The sequence below is a fragment of the Pteropus alecto genome, unplaced genomic scaffold (assembly GCF_000325575.1).
Source record: "Pteropus alecto unplaced genomic scaffold, ASM32557v1 scaffold7, whole genome shotgun sequence".
NCBI classification, from domain to species: Eukaryota; Metazoa; Chordata; class Mammalia; order Chiroptera; family Pteropodidae; genus Pteropus; species Pteropus alecto.
In genome coordinates, this window is record NW_006494614.1 from 62860760 (window position 1) to 62885100 (window position 24341).

General features: G+C 42.3%; 1 protein-coding gene across 1 annotated transcript in view; it reads left to right on the forward strand.

Annotated features, from left to right (window-relative positions):
* Positions 1–24341, forward strand: part of ZC3H18 (zinc finger CCCH-type containing 18) — a 57391-nt gene continuing 33050 nt past the window's right edge. Inside the window, 5 exon segments of the mRNA XM_015600530.2 lie at positions 1–139; positions 614–799; positions 6785–7383; positions 15494–15578; positions 16357–16428. Of these exon segments, the coding sequence (XP_015456016.1) occupies positions 6799–7383; positions 15494–15578; positions 16357–16428 (742 nt within the window). The 5' untranslated portion in view covers positions 1–139; positions 614–799; positions 6785–6798.

Here is a 24341-nt window from a genome sequence, read left to right on the forward strand (position 1 = left end):
CGGGTAGTGGAGCCCGTTTGTTCCGCCCGCGTCGCGCCTTAAGCCGGAGCCTGTGAAGAGCGGAAGGGCCGAGGGACGTCTTCCCCGCGCCGCCCCGACCCCAGCGGAATCGTGGCCCGCTCCCCGCCCTCGCGCTGAGGTAAGCGGCGGCGGCAGCGACGCCGGCGAAGCGGCTGGGCCGGCGGGGAGGAGGCGGAGGTGGCCAGGCGGGGAGCGTGGCGGCGGCGCGGAGTCCAGGCCCGGGAGCCCGCCGCCGCCGCCTACGGGGAGCGCACCGGGCTGCTCCTCCGGCCGAACCATGGCTTTCGGACCCCGGGAAGGGGTCGCTGAGACAGTCACGACCCCGCGTTCCGTCTGCGGCGAGCTAGTCTGGGGGACCCTGGAAGCCCTCAGATTCCGAGCTCCCCGCGACTGCTTCCGCGCCCCGCGGTGGAGTTGGTTTTCCTGAAGCTGTCATTTCTCTTCCGGGACATTCGCTTGGCACATGTTTGCCGCTCACAAAGGTGGGGGGGAGGCACGCAGGTTCGCCCTCCCGAGGCTGCCAGCCCAGACTGGGGATGGGCTCTTTGGAAACTTTGAGCTCTCTGGAGCCTACTGGAACTTGTTTTCTCAGCTTCCCAGTGTGCACAGGTTGGACGTATTGGCTGTTCTCAAGACGCTCGCCACTCTCTTAGGAATATGTAACTTCTGTGACCCTTTGGTTAGCCCAAATAATGTCGGAGCCTTGGTATAAACTAATTGCAGCTATGGTGCTGGAAGAATCTAAGACTGAGACTTCCAGTTTTGTTCCCGCTAAAACGTAAGTTCCTAAATTCTTTATAACAGCTAAGTTTGCTAGGTAGAGTAGTCGATCATTTTAAATATCAGCAAACTCAATTGCAAGAGTAGGTCAGTCTTCAGATCCATTTGGGGAAAATGGAAAAAGAGGCCGTTTGACATCTGAAGTACTGTTTAGGGTCATAGCAACGACTTTCATTATTTCTCCCAGGAGACACCTCCATCATATAGCCCATGGATTGCTCCTTGCCCAGAGTAGAGGTCGGGATTCATAATGAGCCTGGACTCAGGCCGATTGCCACTTTCAAGCCCTGGGAGGGGAGTCTTTGCCTGATAATTTTACAGTCTGAGACACCTGGAGCCCAGCTAGCTCTGGAAAGCAATCAAACATGTCTCAAAGGCTGGACCTCTCTGGTTTGGGGTGGGAAATGCTCAAGCTTTGTAAGAAAGCTTTGTGGAGTCATTCCAAAGAGTAAACAGGTAAGTCGTGGCCTTACTCATGTTTAAAGAGGCTTTTTCCTTTTTTTTATTTATTATTTTTTTTATTTTGTTATTTTTTCACAGCTACAGATCATTTCAAGATGAGTGCTTCCTCCCTGAGTTTTTGGTGGTCAAGCTTAGTCAGTTCAGGGGTGGTGTCTGTCACCAACTTTGACATCTTTCTTTTAGATATTGTAAGTTCATGAAGTTATGGATCAGAATTTTAACCAGATGTACCAGAATTTAGGCATTCGAATAGGGACTGCTCTGTTTAAAGTTGTTATCCCAAGAGGTTATGCTTGTATTTCATTGGTGCTTCTTTGCCAAAACCTCTTGAGAACTCCTGTTTTGGTAGTAAATACATAAGCCATATGAGAAATCAGTCTCATTACATAGTCACACCCCATGTTTGACCAAAAATTGTCTTACCTGGCTTGTAACTCACCTCACTTACCAGACCAGGCTCTGAACGGCTTCCTGTGGTTTCTCAAAGTGACCCACCTTGAGAAGAGGAAGATTTGCTGCCACTGAGAGTGACCAGAGCATGCTCTGCAGATTCTAATGGTCACTCAAAAGAGAAGTTCCCAAGATGTTCTGTGCTTTAGCAGTGCCGTTGGAATCAGTGTGCGGTCTTCCAGAGTGACTTCTGGGAAATGAGACAGCTCCCACACTATGCTTGAGTTCTGGTTTGGTCTACTAAAAGTTAGGCACTTATTTCCAGTTTATTTCTGGTATGCAACAGGTAGTTTGTCAAGTAACAAGCTTTTGTCATGTATTCATTCAGCAAACATTTGTCAGTCACCATCTGCCAAATGCAGTAGGCAGTGGAGACAGTAATAGATACTTGTTATGCTGTTCTCTGGGCAAGTTCACCATCTTATGGATCAAAGAAAGGATTAAAGAATTAGTTCTAAACTTTGCTAAGAATCTTTGATTACAGAGCGATTGTGTGAGAAGAACAAACAGTGAAATCTGTGTACCTGGGCGTTGGTGAGGATGTGACCAGAGGACCTTCCATTTCATTGTCTACACTTAACAGTGTTTTTCCTAGCACCTGACATAACCACATGTTTTTTCTAGCACCTGAGATAGAACACACACTCAAATATTTGCCAAATTGAATTAATCTCAGATTAATTTAGGACACAGGTACCTAGAGAGACAGTTTTCCATAGTGGGACCTGGAATACAGTCCATCTTTTGACTTCTACTGACACATCTCCTCTTCTGTGTAGCAAGGTTTGACTCAGGTTGTTTCTAATAACAGGGAGATTCTTTGGCATGTTTCCCTCTGCGAGGTGTTCACCTGTGAGCAGCCTCAGATTGTAAATTCCCAGGAAGTTCCATAAGAAGAGATGTGACTCCTTTCCTCAAGAAATTGTCAGGGCCTCCTAGGGTGATTGGATGTCCCCATGTGCCTCGGACAGCCCCTGTTCATGCCTATTGTAATTGTTTACAGTGCCCCCTTTCAGTCTAAAAGATAGCCCAGTTTAGTAAATTACATAGGAGCTGTTACTAAGTTCCAGCCTTTGGCTAAGCCCAGGGAACACAGAGGTCTGAGCCCTTCCACTCAGGCACTTCATGGGGGGGTAGGGAAGTCTTCCAAAAGACTTTGCAAACAAGTACTCTAAGCATGTTAAGTATGGGTGTATTGTAGAAAAATGTACAATATAATTAGTGCAAGAGTACGTAATCTGGAAGGTTTTGAACTCTCTAAAATAGAAGGTAAATTGTGTGTGTCCAGGTTTTTCTAGGGAGGGAAGCCATCTTCATCAGATTCTCAAGCAATCCTTGCTCCCCAAAAAGCTAAACATCACTGACAGCACTGGATCGCTCCTGATAGTAGCAGGTGCACTCAGGACCTTTGACTTCACCACCTCTGGTCAGTAATGAGAGCTACCTTTGAGAGCTGGGAAGTTATCTTTGCTTCCTTAGAATGTTGAATTTCCATAATTCAAACTTGAAGGCATTATTGTTTAGTTTAAATACTGTCACTGTTTCAAGCCTCAAGCTTCAGACAAATTTAAAATTATAAAATAAATGGTGTCACAAGTTGGATCTCCATATGATCATCACTTTTTTTTAACTAGTCTGTATAAATAATATGTTAACTTGCATTTATTTGAAAAAATGCGTGGTTCTAGAAGAGCTAAGATAGGACTATAGCTGGATTAGCACAGAACTTTAGAAGGAAGAAAAGAAAAACAGGCAAAATCTACTGGTGCAGTAGAAGTCCCCAATTTATGCATGGGCTGTGTTCCAAAAAGGAATTTATAAAATCAGTTTGGAACTTGGGTCACATTTTCCTATAGGAACAATGGCAAAAAGTGGGGCTTAGTTCCTAGCCAGGGAACAGAAGCTCATCTCCTGCATGGCTCTGAGACTGAGCATTCCTTCGAGGTGCAGCTCTGAGTTCAGTTCCAGGATACCTACTCTGGCCATATGGCTCTGGTTTCCTTTCTTTGAAGGGGAACATCACTTATTTGGAAGATTGATAGGAAGAAATTGGTCAAGTGCCTGACAGAGTAGTGGTCACAGTGGACAATGGCGGCTGTTGATTTTATTGCAGAAGTTGTTTTAGTAATAGTCTTGCATTAAGTAGATTCTCCGGTACTTGCCGAATGAAACCGTGAATGAATTACTCCTGAGTGCACCAAGAGACTTGAACTGAAACTGACAGGGGTGAAAGGAATATGGCTTTTGGAAGTTGAGAATTACTTTTACTCACCTTCACATTAATTCAGTGTAAGTTAAAATGTGTGGAGCATGTGCCAGGCACATTATCAGGCTCATCTCATCTAATTGTTGCAACAGCTTCATAAAGTAGTTACTGTTATCCTCATACTTCAGATGAAGAAACTGAAGTCTGGCAAGTTTACATAATTTGCCCAAGATCCTAAAGCTAGGAAGAAAGTTGTAGAGCTGGGGTTCAAGTTCTACCTCAGAAGCCCACACTGTTTTGTATTAGCCCATGTATCCCATAAAGATACAGTGTACCAAGAGGTAAATGTCCCATGTTACTGGCCTACTTGCATTAGTTCAGGTATTAGAAGTTAGGCACTCTTTTCTTCCAGTTCTTACTCTAGGATTTAATTTCAAGTTTGCTAAAATGTAAAAAGCAATTTGATTGGATCTAGTCATAACAGTGAAAGCGAAACAGAAACCACTTTGCACCTGGGCCCTGGAAAAGAGCTTTTATCAGGTTATGAGAGTTTGTAGTTGTGAATAGGATAGTATGTTGCAAGTTCAATCATAGGCTTGAGAGAGGGAGTGTTTTCTGCAGAGTATCAGTTGTGTGATTTTTAAAGTAGTTTGAGAGGACATTTAATTTTGGTTGATTGATTTAAGAGGTAATTTTTGTGCCAAGGTCACCATTAGTCTGTAACATGGGAGGATGAGAATTTGGTTTCAACTAGTGATGTTAAGGCTCAGTAATCACTGCCCTGCTAGCTTAAGCAGCTGGGGAGATAAAGTCCCTGCCCTTCTGTGGAGATTTCCTATATACAATGTAATAAAAAGTATACAGAGATAAGCATAGAGTATCATACACAAAGGAAAATCTTACGTGTTTTAACATCATTAAGGAGTAGAGAGGCCGCCAGTTTGCCAGTGGTCCATGGCTGATTGCTGTAACTGCCCCCATGCTCTGTCTGGAACAGCTGAGAGGGTAGGGAGTCCTAGCAGCCGGCCCTGTTCTTGGTAGCTTTCTCATCCTTGCTCATTTCAATGGGCTGTAGGAGTGTTGTGTGCAGTGACATGCTCTGCCCTGTGCAGGGAGGTCGGGAAGCCATGAGAGTAACCTTAGCTTTTCATTTTTCGGCAGAGTATGCCATATTCAAACTGACTTTAGTAGTTCTTTCAGTAGTCCTACCTCTGCATATTGTAGTTAGATCAAAAAATGAATCATTTTCAAAATCATCTACTTAAATGATTTTGAATTAATTGGTTGGTAAATTTTTATTACTGCTAACCATTTATTTATATTGTGATGAATTTTAAGTGATTTGTCTTAATGTATGCTGATCTATAATAATTTCCATTTAGAGCCCCCAAATATTTTTAACTGTAGGTTCAAATACCAATGCCAGTTCTTGATGTGTGCATTTTTAAACCCAGGTTCTCCTTTGGAAAGTAGAAATTTAAAAGATATATATATTTTTTAATCTTTGGTTATATAAATACATAAAATAACTATCTAAGAATCGTAAATTTATATATGTTTTCAGATCTTGCTGAGATGCTAAAGCAGCATGATTGTGACATACATTTATTTTAAATAAAAAATTTTGAAGAATCAAGTGAACATTGAACCCTTCATTGTTCCTGTTATTTCAGACTAACTTAGTGGTAACTTGCTACACTTTGCATTGGTGAATGGTGTTTGCTTATAGACTGCTGTTGGATTCATGCACACACACTTTACTGTGCCTTATGCAATCTACGTTTAAAACAAATGGAACAGTGTACTGTCTTTGTACATTAATGTAGTAAAACCAGAAAATACTCACTTTATAATTAAATCTAGATTTGTAAAAATAAAAATGAAATCTAAAATGGCACTGTCAAGTCTTTTTACAAAAGAAACTACAGTTGAACAACTAGGGTTTAGGGGTGCTAATCTCCTGAGCAGTCAGAAATCTAAGGGTAACTACAGTCAACCCTCCCCATACTCAGATTTCCAACCGTGGAGTTGACCCTTGAACAATGTGTGATTGAATTGCACGGGCCAATTGAAAAAAAAAATCCACATATAAATGGACCCACGCTGTTCAAACTCGTGCTGCTCAAGAGTCGGCTCTACTTAAATATGTAAAATTTTCTGCCAGAGTTCTTTCTCACAACATACCTGTATTTAGAATAATGGTTAACCTTCTTGTGAGAACTGCAAAGTACATAAATGCCGCCTTCTGGGCATCCATTGGCAACTCCAGCATACAGGTCTGTGGTAAGGCCCAAGATCATCCCAAGTGCTTCTGATAGGCAGGGTCATACTTGGAAAAGTGCATTCAGAAACAGGCCTACAGATGGGCTGGGTTTCTGCTCCAGACCCTTCAGATAACTCCAGAAATACGGTCCAACGTGTGCCTTCAACTTTGCTGCCTGATTCTATAATGCAGAATTTCTTGAATTTCATCAGCAATCTAGCCTGCAAATCCAAAAGGCTGTCCCTTGCAATGCACATCTTATCACTCATTTTCTGTTAACTATTTGGTTTGCACTTGTTTGAAGAAGGGGTACACCAGGTGTCCTTCTGCTTGGCTACTGCAGATGTGAGGCACTTAATGCACAGCTTAGTGAGCACAGTCCAGCCTTGTAGAGGTGCGGTGTGCAGGGATGGCCCACCATCCTCTGTGGTAGAACAGCCAACAGCGGAGGTCTGTGGAGTGGGATCTGGAGTTTGGAGAAAGTGTACAGGTCCTGATCCTCCCCTGCAGGTCAGGTATGAGCATGGGGCCAGGAAAACCAGGGCATGATTCACTTTCCATTTTGTGAAATGCTATGATTCTGTGTTCTCTTTCTTTTGCAGAACTGTGGGTACCGATGGATGTGGCCGAGAGCCCTGAACGGGACCCTCGCTCTCCAGAGGACGAAGAAGAGGAGCAGCAGGGGCTCTCAGACGATGACATTCTGAGGGAAAGTGGGTCTGATCAGGATTTGGACGAAACTGGGGGGAGGGCTTCTGATTTGGAGGATGAGGAAAATGCTGCCCCAGGACTGAGCCAGGAGGAAGAGGAAAGTCACTCGGAAGAGGAGGACCAGGACCAGGACTCCGAGGTTCAGGAGCTAAGCAGGGGCCCGACGAGCCCCCCACGTGCAGAGGAGGGGGATGGTGGGGAGGAAGACCACACAAGTGATCTGAGGGACGAGGCCTCGTCAGTCACCAGGGAACTGGATGAACATGAGTTAGACTACGATGAGGAGGTCCCCGAAGAACCAGCCCCTGCCGGGCAGGAGGACGAAGCCGAGAAGGCTGGGGCCGAGGATGACGAGGAGAAGGGAGAAGGAGCTCCTGGGGAGGAGGGGAAGGCAGGTGTCCACAGTGTGGAAGACAAGGAGCCCCTGGAGGCTGCCAAGGAGAAAAAAAAAGAGGATGATGACGGAGAGATCGATGATGGGGAGATTGATGTGAGTATACCTGAGCTGCGAGTGTGTGTAGATAAAACCCAGAAGGACTTCCTGCCATAAGCTGCACCTTGGCCAGGTGAAGGAGCCAGGAGGAGGGCTCTTCATAGGGTTAACTCAGTGATCTGCTCATCTCAGAACAAGGAAGTGGGATGGAAGAGTGCAGGAAAATAAGATTGTTCTGGGAGCAGTCGCCATGGTAATTAGGAAGTGCTAAAAATCAAGAAGGAGAAATAGGCTAGATTCAGAAAACTTCTGTCTACTGGTTGATAGCTGGCAGAATTTCCGTGGCCCCCCACTCATCTCTCTGGTGCTGTTGCTGGATTGTATTAAAATGCCTAGCCCCAATTGTTTTTTCAAGTTCTGAATTTTTTTTTTTTTTTTAAGAAGTGAAGAGGTAATTTCTCTCTTTGTCTTTGCTATCTTTAAATCCTGTTTGAGTTAGCATTCAACTAGAACCATCGTGGATCTTTAGTCCTTGTCAGGTTCTTGAGATTGAAAAATTTCAAGAGGCTTCCTTCCAGTTTTGTCTATTCTTTTAGGCATTTTTATTTTTGTCCCATGGCCTGTCCTCTGGTGAGAGTCCCAGCTGGGCCAAGCATCTGAAAAGATCTCCAGGACTGGATAAAGTGGGGTTGTGTGGCAAAACATCTCAGCTTTTGATCAAACCATTACACTTTCTTATAATTTATTTAAATGATCTGTCCTTCAGGTGAGAAGGTAAGACTTGTAATATATCATCTTCAATAGGGCTAGTTTGGGGTCTTATGACATAATCATTTTGAAAGAACTTTAATCATGATATTTAAGAAATTGAGTTTTGAGGAGAAAGAGCCTGAAGTCTTACTGAGTAATGCTTTTACTCAAAGGAGCCAAGAGAGGAGCACAGCAGATTGAAATAACGTGTTTTTTCCCCTACCCCAGGGAAGGAGATTTTACTTATCTGAGAGTCATCTTAGTGAAAAGTATGTGGAATATCTCTCAGAAATGTTTTGGGTTGGGAAGGAAGAAGTTGCTAGTTAATATTTAACCACAGGTTTACCATGCGTTGGTACTTATGTGCTCAGTCCATTTTAAAATGTGAGGTGGCCATGGTGTGCCCAGTGAATTTATAGGGTTTTAGACATTGCTTATCTAACTTTGGTTCATAAGAACAAAATTTTGTGGGATGTATGTATGTGGTTACAAGATTAGAATTTTAGATCTTTTATCTGCTCACACTAAGTGTAAGAGATGGTCTTAGTTACTAACCTGTACCTAATATTGTCTTATTTAAAAGGGCGTTGTTGGGACATTGTCATACAGGTATCCTTAGGTTTTGCCAGCTGTGCTTCCTTTCCACTTTTGGAAAGTTCACCTCTACGACAGTGTCGGCAAAGGGGAAAATGGTGCCATAACATTCAAGTTAATCAGTTTGGATGAAATTTTGGGCAGAATGTGAAGCCATTGGTTGAGATTTCCTGTGAGTCTGGTTTTTCAGTGTTAAAGAGAGAAAAACCATGTTTTTGTTCTGCCATCAGGTAATTTGGGGGAGCTTCTGATTTTGGTCCAGGAGTTCTACCTAGTCCATTACCCATTGAGAAGACCAGTCACACTCTTCTCGTTTCAACTGTTGAATAAGTCTAAGGGGGAAATTCATCTACTCTCCTGCCTTTCCACGATCATATGGGGCCAGGTATCTCCCTGCAGGTCCCGGAAGGCCTTGGTGTCATCATACCAGTGGGTTTTTCTACTGAATTTAGATGTGGCAATGTGAGACGTTCAGTTGAATTGAACTGTCCCTAGAAAACATATTTTCTGGAGATTGGCTGATTTCTCCTAGAAGCAACCTGTGAAATAATAAATCCAGTTTGATTTTCTTGCCCACCCAGATCCCACCGTTGATGGGTTGGTTTGGCTTGTTTTGCCCTGCATGGCACCCTCATGAGGGGCCCCACAGCCTGGTTAGAAACAGTGTGCTGCTGCGGAGACCAGGTACAGTTTCAGCCATGGAAGACGATTTCCTTCCTGCACCACAGACCGTGCTTGCTAACCAGGTTGCCCCTGCCGGTCTCCGCTCTTGGACACAGCACTGGCAGGCCCTGCAGTGTGCCAGGCTTATTGAACCACGCTGAGGATGTGACAGGTTAGAGCAGAGCCTGCCCACACCTCAGGGACAGGCAGACCTCACCTCTGTAGTGCCTCCCTTGTAAATGGTGACTTAGGCCCTCACAGGAGTTCACCTGCCCTGTAGGGTCTCTTCTGGTTGCCTGACTTCATTCTGAGCTTCTCCCCATCCTTTATTAGCATAAATGTCACCTCCTTTACATAGGCTCTGCCCCTTGCTCCTGCCTCTCTGTTGTACCTGGCTTAGTACTTCCTTTGTTGTACTTCTACAGTTAAATTAACCAGGTCATCTGCATGTTTGTTTCTTTTGCTTCCCGTCCCCCTCCCCCCACCTTGAAGAACACAAGTTCCTTACATCTGGGACTACTAGGCTGGCTCTCTCTGTATCCCAGGACCTGGCACATTGTAATTGTCAGTAACTGTCTTCTTGCTTTGGGGCACATTTAATTTGAATGCCATGAGAATGGCAGTGAACAGAAGGTCTGTCCTGGAGAGCCATGCACCTAGAGAGGGCAGTCCAAACACTGGGTGTGGGTGGCCAGCGCTAGCTCTAACCACCCACCATTGGAAGAACCTAGGGTAGACATGTGTTAGCTTGTATATGAATGACTACTGCTGGCTCCCTGTCACATATCTGCTAGAGTATATGCCCCATGTCCCCACCAAGCACACACTCCTGTATCTTTCTTTCCCAAAATGTCCTGTCCCCAGGTGCATTTCTCTGATGGAGAGGGAACCAGACATGTGCACTTGGGTCCATGAACAGCCTGCATCCAACAGGCCTTTGGCCTGGTCCCCTTTAGTTTAAATCCCTGCAAAGTAGTTTCTGATCCTGGTGGAAAGTATACATCGCAGAGGACTTTTCCTCCATGGCTTTCAAGCGCAGTTCTGGTGTCAGAGTGAACTACCTGGATGTTTTTTGAGGAAAATATGTACATTCAGTGAGGCCCCCGAGCGGATCCGTGCCCAGTGGGCATCTTCCAGGCTGGCCGAATCAAGAGACTCACAGTTCAAAGGGCCCCTCCTGCACACACGCTGCTCCATCTCTTTCCCCAACCTCCAGTCCGGCGTTTCTGGGAACAGCTGAGTTGAAAGAGTCTAGAACGCTGAGAGACATTTCTTGTAACTGAGGAGCTCTTCTCTTCTGTCAGGTGTATCGTCCTGTTTTTCTCTCTTTAGATTTTGGGTCACTGGGAAAGGTGAACTGAACCCCCGCACTTCCCAACTTTTCTGCTCTCTTGGTAATTTCTTTGATAGTGATGTCAATTTGTGCAGTAAACCCTTGAAATTCTTTTGTCTAAACCACACAGTTTGTGACTAAGGCCTTAAGTTACCTTTATATGTTTCTGGTGTTCTGCCACAACACCTTTCAGATACAAATGCTTTTCTCGAAGTACTTCCCTGCTGTGGTAGGGGTGGGATATTGCACACCGGTGTGGCCTAGCTGTTTCTAGCACCCTGGTTATTTGTGGAGTTAGGGCCGAAGGTCCCCGGCAACTGAGCCTGGTGTGAGCCTTATTTAACAGTCCCTTACCTGTTCAGGAAGCCACACTTAAGAAAATCAGACACAACTGTTGCTTTGTTTCTATCTATGCATCTCTGAGAAGAATGAATGGAGCCACTGTAATCAACTCCCACTGTATGAAGTTCTTTCCTTCTGCACCTCTCTGCTTAGTCTCTCACCAGAACCATTTCTTCCTTCTTGGTTTGATGAGCAGATTAAACAGCCTTCATGTGTCTTTGATTCACCTTTACAGGCTTGCATCCTCCCATCTTTGGTCTGTCCATTCTCTCCTTGTCTCATTTACTTGGTTCTGTTTTTAGATTACTTGTCATTTCAACCACTTGTTACTTCCACCACCTTGAGTATATAGCCCCTTTGGAAAAGGATGGGGTACATGTTTTGTTCCAGTCCTCTTCTCATTGATGACTCACACTGGTCGGGTGGCCTCTCAGAGACAGCAGGACAGCAGCCATGTCCTAAATGGACAGTCCATGTGGTTCCTTGGTCAGAAGTAGTAGCTCTCAGCCCACACACATTCAAAAATACTTTGAAGCATTTTCTTTGCAGGAGGTATTTTATATTTTCTGTTCAACTGCAGCTGTTTCTTTTATGTCTGGATACATACTATCTTCTACAAAAGGTCATTCTCAGCTTACCCTCATGGCTAAGCATTTACTATCTGTAAGGCCCGCTCCTTTCAAGTGGTGCAATCACTGTATTCGCTCTCCTCCGAGCCAGTTAGGTGCTGGATAGCATCGGTCCCCTTGCCAAAGCCTAGGAAGCCACTGCCTGTGCCACATTTGAGAAGAGAGCCCATGAGGTGTCAGCCACTTGAAGGATTGGTCAGCATGGCCATGTGAATAAGCACAGGTCACAGTCCTTGCTCTCAGCCAGGAGAGCCCAGAAGCCCTGAGAAGGGAAAGGTTTCCTCACTCGTCAGATGGCAGTCCCAGCCTGAGCTGACACCAGGCTGTTTGTACTCCTGTATTTACCGCCTCGTGGGGCTGGTCACACATCTCACGGAACTACTACTGTTATTGTTATGGGGTACTGCTTCTGACCCCATTAAATCGCCTTTCTAAAACCAAAACATTTCTGAATTCCCAAAACATCTGGCCCTGAAAGTTTGGAGTAAGGGATTATATCCCATTTTACAGTTGCAGGATCCCAGGTTTCAGGAGACTGTGGTTGGCCCAGGTGGCATTTAGGCCTCTGCTCTGGTGCCTATGTCCACATGCCGTGTTTACTTCCCTGCACAGCCGTGCCATGTGGTGACCATCTCCTTATCTGCTGTCGCTATAGAAGCTGCCATATTGGAAATGACTTGTCATATGAAGGCATTGGTTTGGGTTTTTGAGTGTATTTTAAGGAAAATAAAAACCTGCACAAAGAAGAAAGTAAAAATCCCCTATGCTACCATTGCTTAGAGATCATTGTATTTTGGCATGTTGTCTCTTAGGTATTTTTCCATTAAAATCATGAGCTCTCATTGAGTATTCACTGCTTGTGTTTTATGCGAGGCACTGTACATGAGCACTGTGAATGTAGCCCTATTCTGCTAGAGGAAACCACAGCTCAAAGTGGAGGCATGTGTTTCTGGTCACGTCACCAGAATTCAAACTCAGGCCTTCCATCCATTAAAGTTGAATGTGCCCTGTGCATATTGACCCCTAGGAAGCGCTGCTAGAGATATGCCAGTGAACCATCCTTAGGTTTGTAAACTCTAGAGGGCCTTGCATACTCCCCCAGTTAGGTGTTTGTGCCATTTTAGCCATTTGGGGTGATGTATGCGGAAAGCTTCATGGACACTGTCCTCATAGACCCACCATTTTGCTTCTGAGTGGACCACCAGGGTCCCTCCTTGTCCTCTGCTATCTGCTGCCTCTGCTCTAGGTCACATGGTCAGGAGGCCTGAAAGAATTCCCATATGTTACGCACTTGATGTAACAGCCCTCAAACAAATGAGCACTGTGAGTTTGGCCGTAGAGATCCCTTTCTTGAGTTGTATTTGCATGAAACTCTGTAAGATTTAAGAATTTGTTTTAATCATTCATCACTTTATATCTATCCATAACATCCATTCAGGATATTTTATATTGTTGAGTGATTTATTGATTGTTTTTGTTTTTTTAATTAAAGGAGATACCATAAACCCAGCACACCAACGTGTACAGCCCTCTGTCTCTATCCTGGCAGGTGTAGGTACTAGAAGACTGGTCAGCTGGTAGATGCTGTTCTATGTTCGTTGAGTTGACATTATATCGTGTGCTTTACTGTGCATTTCTAGGTATGTTTACTGATCATTTTTAGTAGCTGCGTATAGTCCTTTATAAGATTCATGTGACTGCTTATCAATCTTAAGATGGGTAGGTGGTTCTCCTTTTTGCTCTTGCGAATATTGAAAGTAAAACCTTTACAGTAACACACACCTCTTTAAATCTGATAAAGTACACTTACTATGAATCCTGACTTTTGAAAAACTATTATTCTATACTCATTATTTCACTCCATGCATTAATTTCTAAGTCAGGAAGATTTGAATGGATTCTAGCCATTCAAACGGGTCTAGTTTTTCTAATGAGAACAAAAAGAGACTATGCTCTCAACTTAGATTTGAGCTCATGTAAATACCATATTCAGGTTTTGGTGTAGTAATCATTACTGCGAGAAAAGTAGTGAAAAAAAAATATATATATATACAGGCTAAAAGACCAGGCGAGAGAGGTGTTCTGTCTTAAAATAATTAATTTTCTCTAAAACTTAAAGCAATTATTCTGGGGCTGAGGAAGATAGAGAGATATTCAAAGAGTACAAATTTTCAGTTATAAGATGAATTCTAGGGACCTATAAAGAACTTAATTATTTAATCTCTTAAAAAATTCTCTTGGTTCTCTTAAGGTTATAACTTTCAGGCATCTGTTCTTTTTGTTATAAGATGCCTTTAATTAAATATTTTCAAGACACAGATTATACAAATATTTAAGCTTTAAAAATAAGTCATCATAAATCCAGGGTTTGCTTCAGCATTTCTGCATTCAGCAAATACTGACCATTTACTACCAGCCCTGCACTGCCCTTGGACCAGTAACACATGGTAAGCAGACAGATACAGTCCTGCCTGGTGGAACCTCCAGTTCTGTTGGGCAGGCTGTGATGACCATGAGCAGTGCTGCATGAGAGGGAGCTATAAGGACCCATCATGAAGGGAGATGGGGGGCCCTGAGGAAGGAGACTTAAGCTGCAATCTGAAAATGATGAGGGAAGAGGAGAGGGAAGAATATGGTCAGGCTAGGGTTTGAAAAGGTCACTGTGGGAAGTGTGGGCGAGCTCAGGAGAGAGTGGGGGATGCCAGTTAGGGAGTGCTTCTCCCGACCAGGCGGGACTGGGCCATGGTATGGAAGACAGTGGTGCTACAGGAGATGAGAGAGGAGTCCATTAACTCCCAGACCTCTGCGCTGTAGGACTCCTTGGATTGCCTGCACTAAGACACTTGAACAGGCTGGGACACGGGCAGTTCCATTCTGGACAAACCAACAGAGATGTCAGCAGGGCAACTGGATACCTGCTTGGGCTAGGGGTGGTTGGAGGCGGGAACATCTTAACTGTGAGGCATGGGTGGGAGTCTGTGTAGGTCAGTGGTGACAAAGGGGCGTGGGTGGGAGTCTATACAGGTCAGTAGCAACTAAAGGGTACAGGTAGGACTCTGCAAGTCAGTGGTGACCTGGAGACACTGGTGAGAATCTGCAGGTTGGTGGTGACTGAGGGACACAGGTGGGAGTCTATGCAGATCATTGGTGACAAAGGGGCATGGGTGGGGGTCTGTGCAGGTTGGCGGCAATCAAGACCCTGGGCACTGGGGGCCAGGGTGGGCACAGGGCTGTGGTCGATGTTGTGGCTGCTATTTGGAATCCCTGGGCTTGGTCTTTTTAAAACTGCTACATTATTCTAAAAATTGACAGCCAAGGTTAAGAACTCTAGACTAAGAATGAGAAGAGAAGGACCTAGATCTGAAGTGAAAGGTGAGTCCACAAAACTGGCCAGGTGTCATCTCTGACCTGAGTCTCCTAACTTCCCTCCTTCCTGCTCCTAGACTTTTAAATTAGAAGTTAGTGTTGAATTTTAAGGACATAAGATACTTTGTTTTATAAATGTTCTTTAAATGCACAAAATATTAAAAATCTTAAGCATAACCATTTCCTTCTCAGAATTGCTGTTAAGAAAGTTATAACCAAACCCCGTGCACTACGTGCTTCACAGTGTTTTTACTCAGTGTTCTTTCAAGGTCTGCCTCAGACTTGTAGGTAAGCTTTGAGCTGTCCCATTGTGTGGATGAGGAATCAGGTTTGGAAAATGTAGATGAATTGGCAAATGGCCCAGACACGAGTGTTGTGACCGCATCCTTTCTGGTTTGGCGAAAGCCATGCCCGTTGGTAGATGCCCCTCTTGCATGTTCCCTCTCGTTTAGACGATTCCTTCTGCAAGTCACATTGTCCTCTGTTTCAGGATGATGATCTGGAAGAGGGAGAAGTAAAGGACCCCAGTGACAGGAAGGTGAGGCCTCGTCCCACCTGCCGATTCTTCATGAAAGGTAATTGTCTGAATGAGGGGCCTTCGCATGGCCCATTTGTGTGGCCTCAGCTTTTCCCAGGACTGTGGTGGTGGTTCAACCTGTTGAGTGCCCTGGAGCCTATGCAAGGCTGTTCTTAGGGCCAGACTTTGACAGTTTGTGATGGTGGTTATTGTGGTATTAGTATGAAACAATAGATTATTTTATTGGTCATCATGTTAATGACTAACTCGGAGGGGAGCCAGCCTGGTCATTTTCACACTTGTGGTTCCAGGCCCACCTGTTTGTAACAAACCAATGACTTTAACATAGACAATATAAATAATATTTCTAAGTGGTCCTTTTTATAAGGCAAAATACCCCAGGTACCATTTTTGACATTTTCCCCTCACTGTAAGGAAAATTACCACTTTTCTGCAAGATGTATCAGAAGTATATCGTTCATTTGGAATGGATTTCAAAATAGCAAAGGGATGGCCTCTGAAAGCAGCAAAGCTCCCTCTTGAAAACTGAACAGTGTGAGTCAAGAAGCAGTAACAGGTGGTGATGTGATAAAATCTTGGTGAAAAGGCTGGACTAAAGTCTTGAGATTTGGAAATGGAAATGAGGATTCACAGTCTTAAGGTTTCTTTGATGTGCAGCATTAGGTTGGGTATGTCTTATAATTCAGCATTTTCCTTGGACAAGTAGGAGGATGTTTTTCTCTTAATTTTGCTCTGACCCATGATGACTTTGCTCACTGACCCAGCCTGCGTGTACCATCTAAAGTTCACCAGAGCTTCCTGTACTTCTTTTCCAGATGTTGTGACACCATTATCCACTCTTCTTCCACCAATATCAAATTCCATACCATTCAGAGACCAGGTTAAAGGTACAAAATATACACTATTCACTCTGTTTAGTCCTTCAAAGTCCCCCTGCTCCAGAGGCCAGACTTCTTTCTCCTGGACCCAGAGTACTACTGTGAAGCCAGAAGGAAGGGGAGGCTTGAAAGGGCAGAGAGCAATTGCGAGCCTTAATTTAGAGGCACCTGAAGGGGCTCTCAGTAGCTGTGCAATAACCTCGTGGGGAGGGTGGGGTCATGGGCATGGTGGAGTCCCATCTCACAGGGTAGCTCTGCATTTCAGGTGGCGTTTGAGCAACCCTATCCCTGGTACTGAGAGATGGCCTGACGATGAGGGTGCATGGGAGCTGAGGGACTACTAGCACACTCAGGACCTGGGTCAGCGTGCTCCTCAGGATATGTGCTGTTTCTGTACTTGTTGTTTTTACCAAGTGGAAACAGTTTGACTCTTCTGCATGTGATGGGCTCCACTATGCGTGGGAAGGCAGCCAGCATAGTCGTGTGCTATAGAGCAGATGTTACATTGTGAGCAGCAGAGCCACCCTAAGACCACAGATAAGCACATAATATGTTTTAAAAAGTATTTGAAGTGTTGCTATTTCAGAAAATTTAAACTGAAGCAGAAGACTTCCTTTCCATAATGATGTGAGAATAAATGTCAATCCGTCTCTGAAATTTCTAGATTAAAGCAATGGAGACAAATATGTATGCATATATGTATATGTACTTGCAGCCATTTCCAGTTAGCACTGTTCATAAACTGGCGGTCAGGATTAGCCAGAGGCTCCCACAGCAGGAGGCAGCCGTGCCCACCGTTCATGCCACAGAAGCTCTGGCCCAGGTGCTGGGGTCACACCGCTGGAATAGTTTCCAGAGTTTAGCAAGAGAAGCATGTACACGAATGAAGTTGTTGCTGGAACTGCAAGTTGATCAGCATCATCAGGAGGTGCCCGATGGACAAGGACAGGATGTCATCTCTATGGACGTCACCAGGGTCACATCACAATAGGAGCAAGGTGCCTCTTGGGGGGTTGAACTAAGTGCTCAGTTTGGATGTCAGGGAGTGAGACCAGTGGGTAAGGCTTTCTGCAATAGAAAAATTTGAAGCTAGTAGCATTTTTGCAGTTTTATTAGATGTGATCAGTAACTTGTTTCAGGAATATTTTTTAAAATATATATTTACCTTTTCCTCCCTACTGTCTGTTTCACCTGCAGAGTAATGTGATGTGCAGAGGGAAATGGTTGATTCTTTCAGTGTTCTAGAACATAGCTCCTATTTTTGCTTAGTTAGGAGAAAGTATTCAGATGTACATGTTTTTGCTTACCTGCAATTCATAAGCTTGGTGTTAAATTGAGATGGATGCATTTAAGTTCCCTTCAACAGCAAGAGAAGTCACTTTGAAAATGAAGTTTGTTGTGTTTGGCAAGAATACAGAGAAGTGGAACTCTCAAGCAGTGCTGGTGGGAATGTAAAATGGTGCTGTGAAAACAGTCTGTCAGCACCTCAGAAAGTGAAGGATAGAGCTACCATATGACCCAGCAATTCCACTTCTGGGTGTCCATCCAGGAGAAATGAAAACATGCATGCATACAACTTGTACGTGAATATTCTTAGCAGCATTATTTGCAATAGCCTAAAAGTGGAAACAACTCATCAACTAATGATGGATAAGTAAAATGTGGTTTACTCATACCATGAAATATTATTCTGCCATAAAAAGGAATAAAGTATTGATAATACAACATGATAAACTTTGAGAACATTATGCCAAGTGAAAGAAGCCAGACACAAAAGGCCGCATAGTGTACATTTCCACTTACGTAAACTGTCCAGAATAGGCAGAGCCATAGAGACAGAAAGTAAATTAGTCATTTTCTTGGCCAGTAGGTAGGGATGAGAACAGTGAGGGGATGGTGGCTAATAAATACAGGTTTCCTTTTGGGGTGATGAAATGTTCTGGAATTAGGTAGTGGTGGTGATTGCACAATTTTGCGAATATACTAAAACCCACTGAATTTCACTATACTTTAAATGGTGGTATTTTATGGCATGTAAATTATATCTTAATTTGAAAATTCTTGTTTAAAAAGTTTGTTAGCTATATAAGTTGTGATCCACAGATTAGTCATTTAATTGCCCCAATGGGGACACACTGATATTTGTGACCATTGACAACAAATGAACTTAGGAATTCAAACTGAAACATTTTAAAGCACCAGTACTTCATTTATGATATATTTTTACCTCTCACATATTTATGTTGACTCATCAAGACACAAAGTTCTATTCACAAAGGCAAAAATGGCATTTTCTTTAAACTGTTTCCTGCATTGAGTCTCTGATTTACTCAGCTGTCAGTAGTACCCACCCAGCCCATTCTGTGAGCCAGGCTTCCTTTTCCCTCCTGCTTCCTACTCTCTCTTTTTTTAAATTATAGTAAAACACACATAAAATTTACCATTTTGACCATTTTTAAGTGTACAATTCAGTGGCATTGAGTATATTCTTATTGTCATCACTACCATTCGTTTCCAGAACTCTTTTCATCTTGTAAAACTGAAACTCTTTTCTCATTAAACACTAACTCCGAATTCTCCCTCCCCCCAGCCCCTGGGACCACTGTTCTACTTTCTTTATGAATTTGAGTTTTCTAGGTACCTAAAATAAGTGGAATCATACAGTATTTTATCTTTTTGTGACTGGCTTATTTTACTTAGAATAATGTCCTCAAGGTCTATCTGTTGTAGCATGTCAGAATTTCCTTCTTAAGACTGAGTAATACTCCATTGCTTGTATAGACCACAGTTTGTTCATTCATCTGATAAAAGACACTTGAGTTGCTTCCACCTTTTAGCTTATGCATAATGCAGTGAAGGTAGATGTGCAGATATCTCTTCAAGACCCTGCTTTCACATCTTTTGGGTATATATGCAGAATTAGGATTGCTGGACCATCTGGCAGTTCTATTTTTAATTTTTGAGGCACTGCCATACCGTTTTCCACAGCAGCTGTACCATTCTACATTCCCACCAACAGTACACAAGGATTCCAGTTTCTCACCTCTTTGCCAACAACAAATAACAACAATTGTTATTTTCCAATTTTTTTTTTTTTTTTTTAGTAACCATCCTAATGGACGTGAAGCTGGTATCTCCTCACTCATTGTGGTTTTGATTTGCAATTCACTAATGATTTGTAATGTCAAACATCTTTTCATGAGCTTTTTGGCCATCCGTATGTCTTCTTTGGAAAAATTTCTATTGCCTTTTTTTGAATCCCTGTCTTGTTCGTATTTAAAGCAGCAGATTTCAAAATGTGGTCTGTGGACCTTTAAGGGTCCTTGAGGCATTTTCAGGGGACCCCTGAGATCAAAACTATTTTCATTATAACATCCTCTGTACTAATTGTCAGGTATTGATTACCGTGCACCCACAATTAAATAATGCCAGTTTGACTTAATGATATCTGTGATAGAGCAGTAAAAGTTATAGTTAAATTTTACACGTGAGGACAGATCTTTTTTAAAAAAAACAACTTTAATGAGATATAATTTACATGCCATAAAATTTGCCTGTTTTAAGTGTATAATTCAGTGATTTTTATTAAATTTACCAAGTTGTGCAGCCATCATCACATTTCAGTTCTAAAACATTTTCATCACCCCAATAACAGCCCTCAGTACATGTCTTTTCTACATTCAGTATGACAAGATTAGAAGTGCACATGGAGCCCTTCTGCTGCACACTGAAGTGCAAAGGTCATCTCCAGGGAGGGCACATAGGAGGTTAGCACTGTGAGCTGCGCCAGCTGCTCTTCCCACGAAGTGTGTGATTCGCAGGAATGACCATGACACACCATGGTGCCGTAAAACCAGGTCTTCTCAAAGACTCACCAAGTGAGACTGCTGCTTTAAGGAGAACTGATAATATCTTTTGCAAATGGTAAAATTTGAGCTCTTGAGTGAAAATTAGAATTTTGGAATGTGTCTATCTCCACCATGAGCTTGACAGCTTTGTAGTGTTTAATGAACTTTTCCAAATGGCCATTATGTGATGTTACAGAATCATACCTGGGTAGAAGATCCATTCATAGTTCAAGATAGACCAGTGGACTTCAGTGGAACAGAGTCAGAAAAGTTCAGTGATAGGGTTGCAGATCCCGCATTGCTGAGTTTGGTGCAGCATCAAAGAACATCTGGGAGTATCTGAAAAGGCTATTAAATGATGCTCCTTCCTTGTCCAGCTATATCTCTGCCTATGGCTGGATTTTCTTCACCTATTTTAACCAAAACAACCTAGCACAACAAATTGAACGCAGAAGCAGACATTAGAACCCAGCTATCTTCTATTCTGTGTTAACATTGAAGAGATTTGCAAAAAGGAAAATAATGCTATTTATATCACTTGTTGGTTTTTAAATAATTAATTTTCATAAAACATTTATGATAATATTTTTAATGAATTATATACGTTATATATTATGTTTTTAAATTTACTGTTTTAATTTCTGTAGCAAATATCAATAGATAGAACCCATACAAAGGCTCTTTGGGGTCCTAAGACCAAAAAGTTAGATAACTGCTGGTTTCAACTCTATGTTATTCATAAGGAAGCCGTCCAGAAATTATTTTAATTTTTTGACTACTATAATGAATGTGTTCCCTAAAGAAGTTAAAATATCTCAGAACTCTGCTCAGTGTCTGTGACTGTCTATCCATTTCTGTCACAGTCCTCTGTGACATGGAAAAGGAAAGGACACATGAGTTCTTGACATGTGTCTTGACATGTGTCTCTGTGACATGGAAAAGGAAAGGACACATGAGTTATACCACTTTGTGTGTGATGTTTCGTTGGATTTATGCCTATTAGAATACAGATTTGTAGAGCTTAGTTTTGTTCTTAATATTTAATTATTTTTAAATATTCTACCTTCCCGTCGTGAAGTACTTTAAACTGCTTTATTTTATGTTCACAATCTGATATTTATTACCTGTTCTGAGTTGTTTAGACTAACAGGAAATGGGAACAAGGAATATTTAAGACTTAAGTGTCTTATTTAGAAATAAGCAAGTCTTCGTTTAAAATTCTAGTTTGAAGCAAGTACTTTGTATGAAAAATAGAGAAAATGTAAAATCATTTCAAGTGTTTTAGTAGGATGCATTGTAAATACAGTGACGTTGCAGCTTAAAAAATGATATCACACTGCATTATGCTGATCACCATTTGAACCAACAATCAGAAATTTAAAAATCTGGTAGCATTTTTGGACATCACATGCACACATGCTCATATGTTTGCCCACAGACATGGCATACTTTTTTCTGACATTTCAAACCATGGGAGAGATGGATTCTTTGCGCTGCGTGTGTGTGGGTTGTGACCAGTGGGTTGCTGGCATGGGAGATGTGGATTTCATTTCCTGTCCTTTCTGTGTCTAGTTTCCTTGATTTCTGCTGGGGAGCATTAGGTTTCCTGCATATGTCATGTCTGTTTCACTGATAAGAGTTTGGGTTTGTTGCTGTTGAACTTGGAGGCTCCTCTCTTGTAGATATATTGAGTGGGGGAAAAAAAAAGGTTCAACACAGTGTATAATATAACGAGGAAAAAATAGAGATGGGTACACCAATTGAGCCCCAATAAATTGATAACTGCCTCTGTGGAGGGTCCTTGGAGGCATGGAGACTTCCTTGAATATCTTTTAGAGTATTTGGATACTTTTTGTTTATATGTATTGCTTTTATTAGTTTTATTGTGAAATTCTTCATAATATATAATGTTTATAAAGGTATAAAGAATAATAAAAGCATAAAACAATTACTGATGTGCCCACCATCCAGTTAAGAAAAAGAAAACTATCAAGGTGAAGAAACTTGTCCCACTGTCCTGCCCCCATCACAGCTGTTGCCATTTCTTCTGTTCCCTCTGGCTCATAGCCATGTCCTTATGTAATTGTAAACCTATTTATTCATCCAGTGAGAATCACAATCCACATAACTTTTGTGTTTGTGAAGTTTCATTCAGAAGCAGACCACCATACAATTTTAAAACCAGAAGATCAACTTTTGCTTTCGTTTCCCAGATAATTTTTTTCCCAATTGAATTATTATTATCTTTTTAATTATGAAAGTAACACGTGCTGACAAGAGTCAAGACAATAAATGATACAAGTCTCTTTCCACAGTCCCCAACAGTTCCAGGCTTCTTTCTACACAGATAAAAATGTCATTTTAAAAAGGCTAATGAGATTGCATTATTCCAACTGCTCTCTTCTGACTGTGTTTGCTGGACATCTGTCCTCTCTGGTAGCTAGAGGTCCAAACATATGCTCAGCAAGGATCTTAGCACACCCAAGAGCAGGAGGGTCCAAGGGGACGAGCTTCTGTCACTCATGGGTGTCTCTGGTGCATGCCCTGCTCTTTCCTCTTACTTTCCTCACATGTTTCTTCTCAGCCACCTTTTCCTCTTTGCTCCCCCTACCAATGAAAGACCTTTTTTGTCAGTGCGCTGGCTTATGGTTAATGTTATGTTTTGAAAATGTTTTAAATACAAAAAAGAACAGAGAATAACAAATACCCATTAACCCAGATATATATATTAGGTTAAAAAAATTACAGAAAAGTTGTTTATATTGTTAATATTTTTCTATACTTGCAAATCTTCTACCATGAGCTTTTACTTTTTTAACTACAAAAGCAAGGCGTACTACAGTATGAGTTTTTATGAGTCATAGTGAAGACAGTATTTTGGAATTCTTTATTTAGATGTCTTTTTTTCTTTAAACCTCCTGAGACTCTAGGATTTTAGAAGTGCCTTCTATGTGATTTTACAAACACTTTTAGGAATTTTAAGAGTTAATCTGTCACTTTTTGCATTCCCAGAGAAGCAACTTTAAGCATACTTTATTTCATATTTAATTTAGATCAATATAATAAGTTGATTTTAACATAAATTTAAGTATTCATTTAAGTGTTTAAAAGATAAAATTTGGCTTTTTGCTAAGTACCAAATGATTATTTCTCTTTAATTTACACTGTACAAGGGAGAACATGTTTAGCTGATATATGTTCAAATGGAATATGTTTAGAAGTGAACATATATTTAAAAATAGTTTAAAATTTAATTACATGTTAACCCATTGAAAATGTTTTTTAAAACTACTTAGGTATTGTGTACCATATTTATTTTTGAGCCTGCGTACATGTTATCTACTCAAAAAAATTAAATTTTTAAAAAGTGATTTACTCACAGATTAGATTAAAAACTGACTTCTTGCAGTCTCTGTCGAAAAGGCAGGTGGTTTCCTTAAATAACCCTGGTGTTCTCTCGCTGAATAATATTAAAAGATGACCTTTTTTTGTAAAGTATAAACACCTAACTTATCATTGTCGATGTGTTTTAACTTTAACCCATTTAAGTAGCAGAAATATCCTGAAATGGTTTGTGAGTTTTTGATAAGAGAAATGCAGATTTACAGAGCTGGTAAAGACCATCATGGGACAAGCTTATAGAATTCTGGTCATTTTTATGCTTCTCATTGATTTCTATTTCAGTATGAGTGGCTTTTGAGTCAGAATCATGGTCCTATATATGCACCTGTGAGCCTGGCTGAGAACACAGTGTCTCTGAGCAGTAAACCCACAGAGCAGGGGCCGCCTCTAACTGGGAGGCTCTTGGACTTTTCTCTTTTTAGGGGGAAATGAACTATTCTCACAGTGACTTTGGAACAAGGGCTGTGTTTCCTCTAACATGACCGGCTCCATTCAGGAGCCCTTTCGGAAATACTGCTCACTCCCTAGCTTGAGAGTCTGGTCCAAGACTATCCAGGCCTGCCTGCTGGGGACCTGGGTGTGTGTGGAGGTGGAGGCTGGGAGCTCATTAAGGAGTGAGCCCATGCACACTTGCATAGCTGCCCTGGCTCCCTGGGGCGGGGAGGTGGGCGG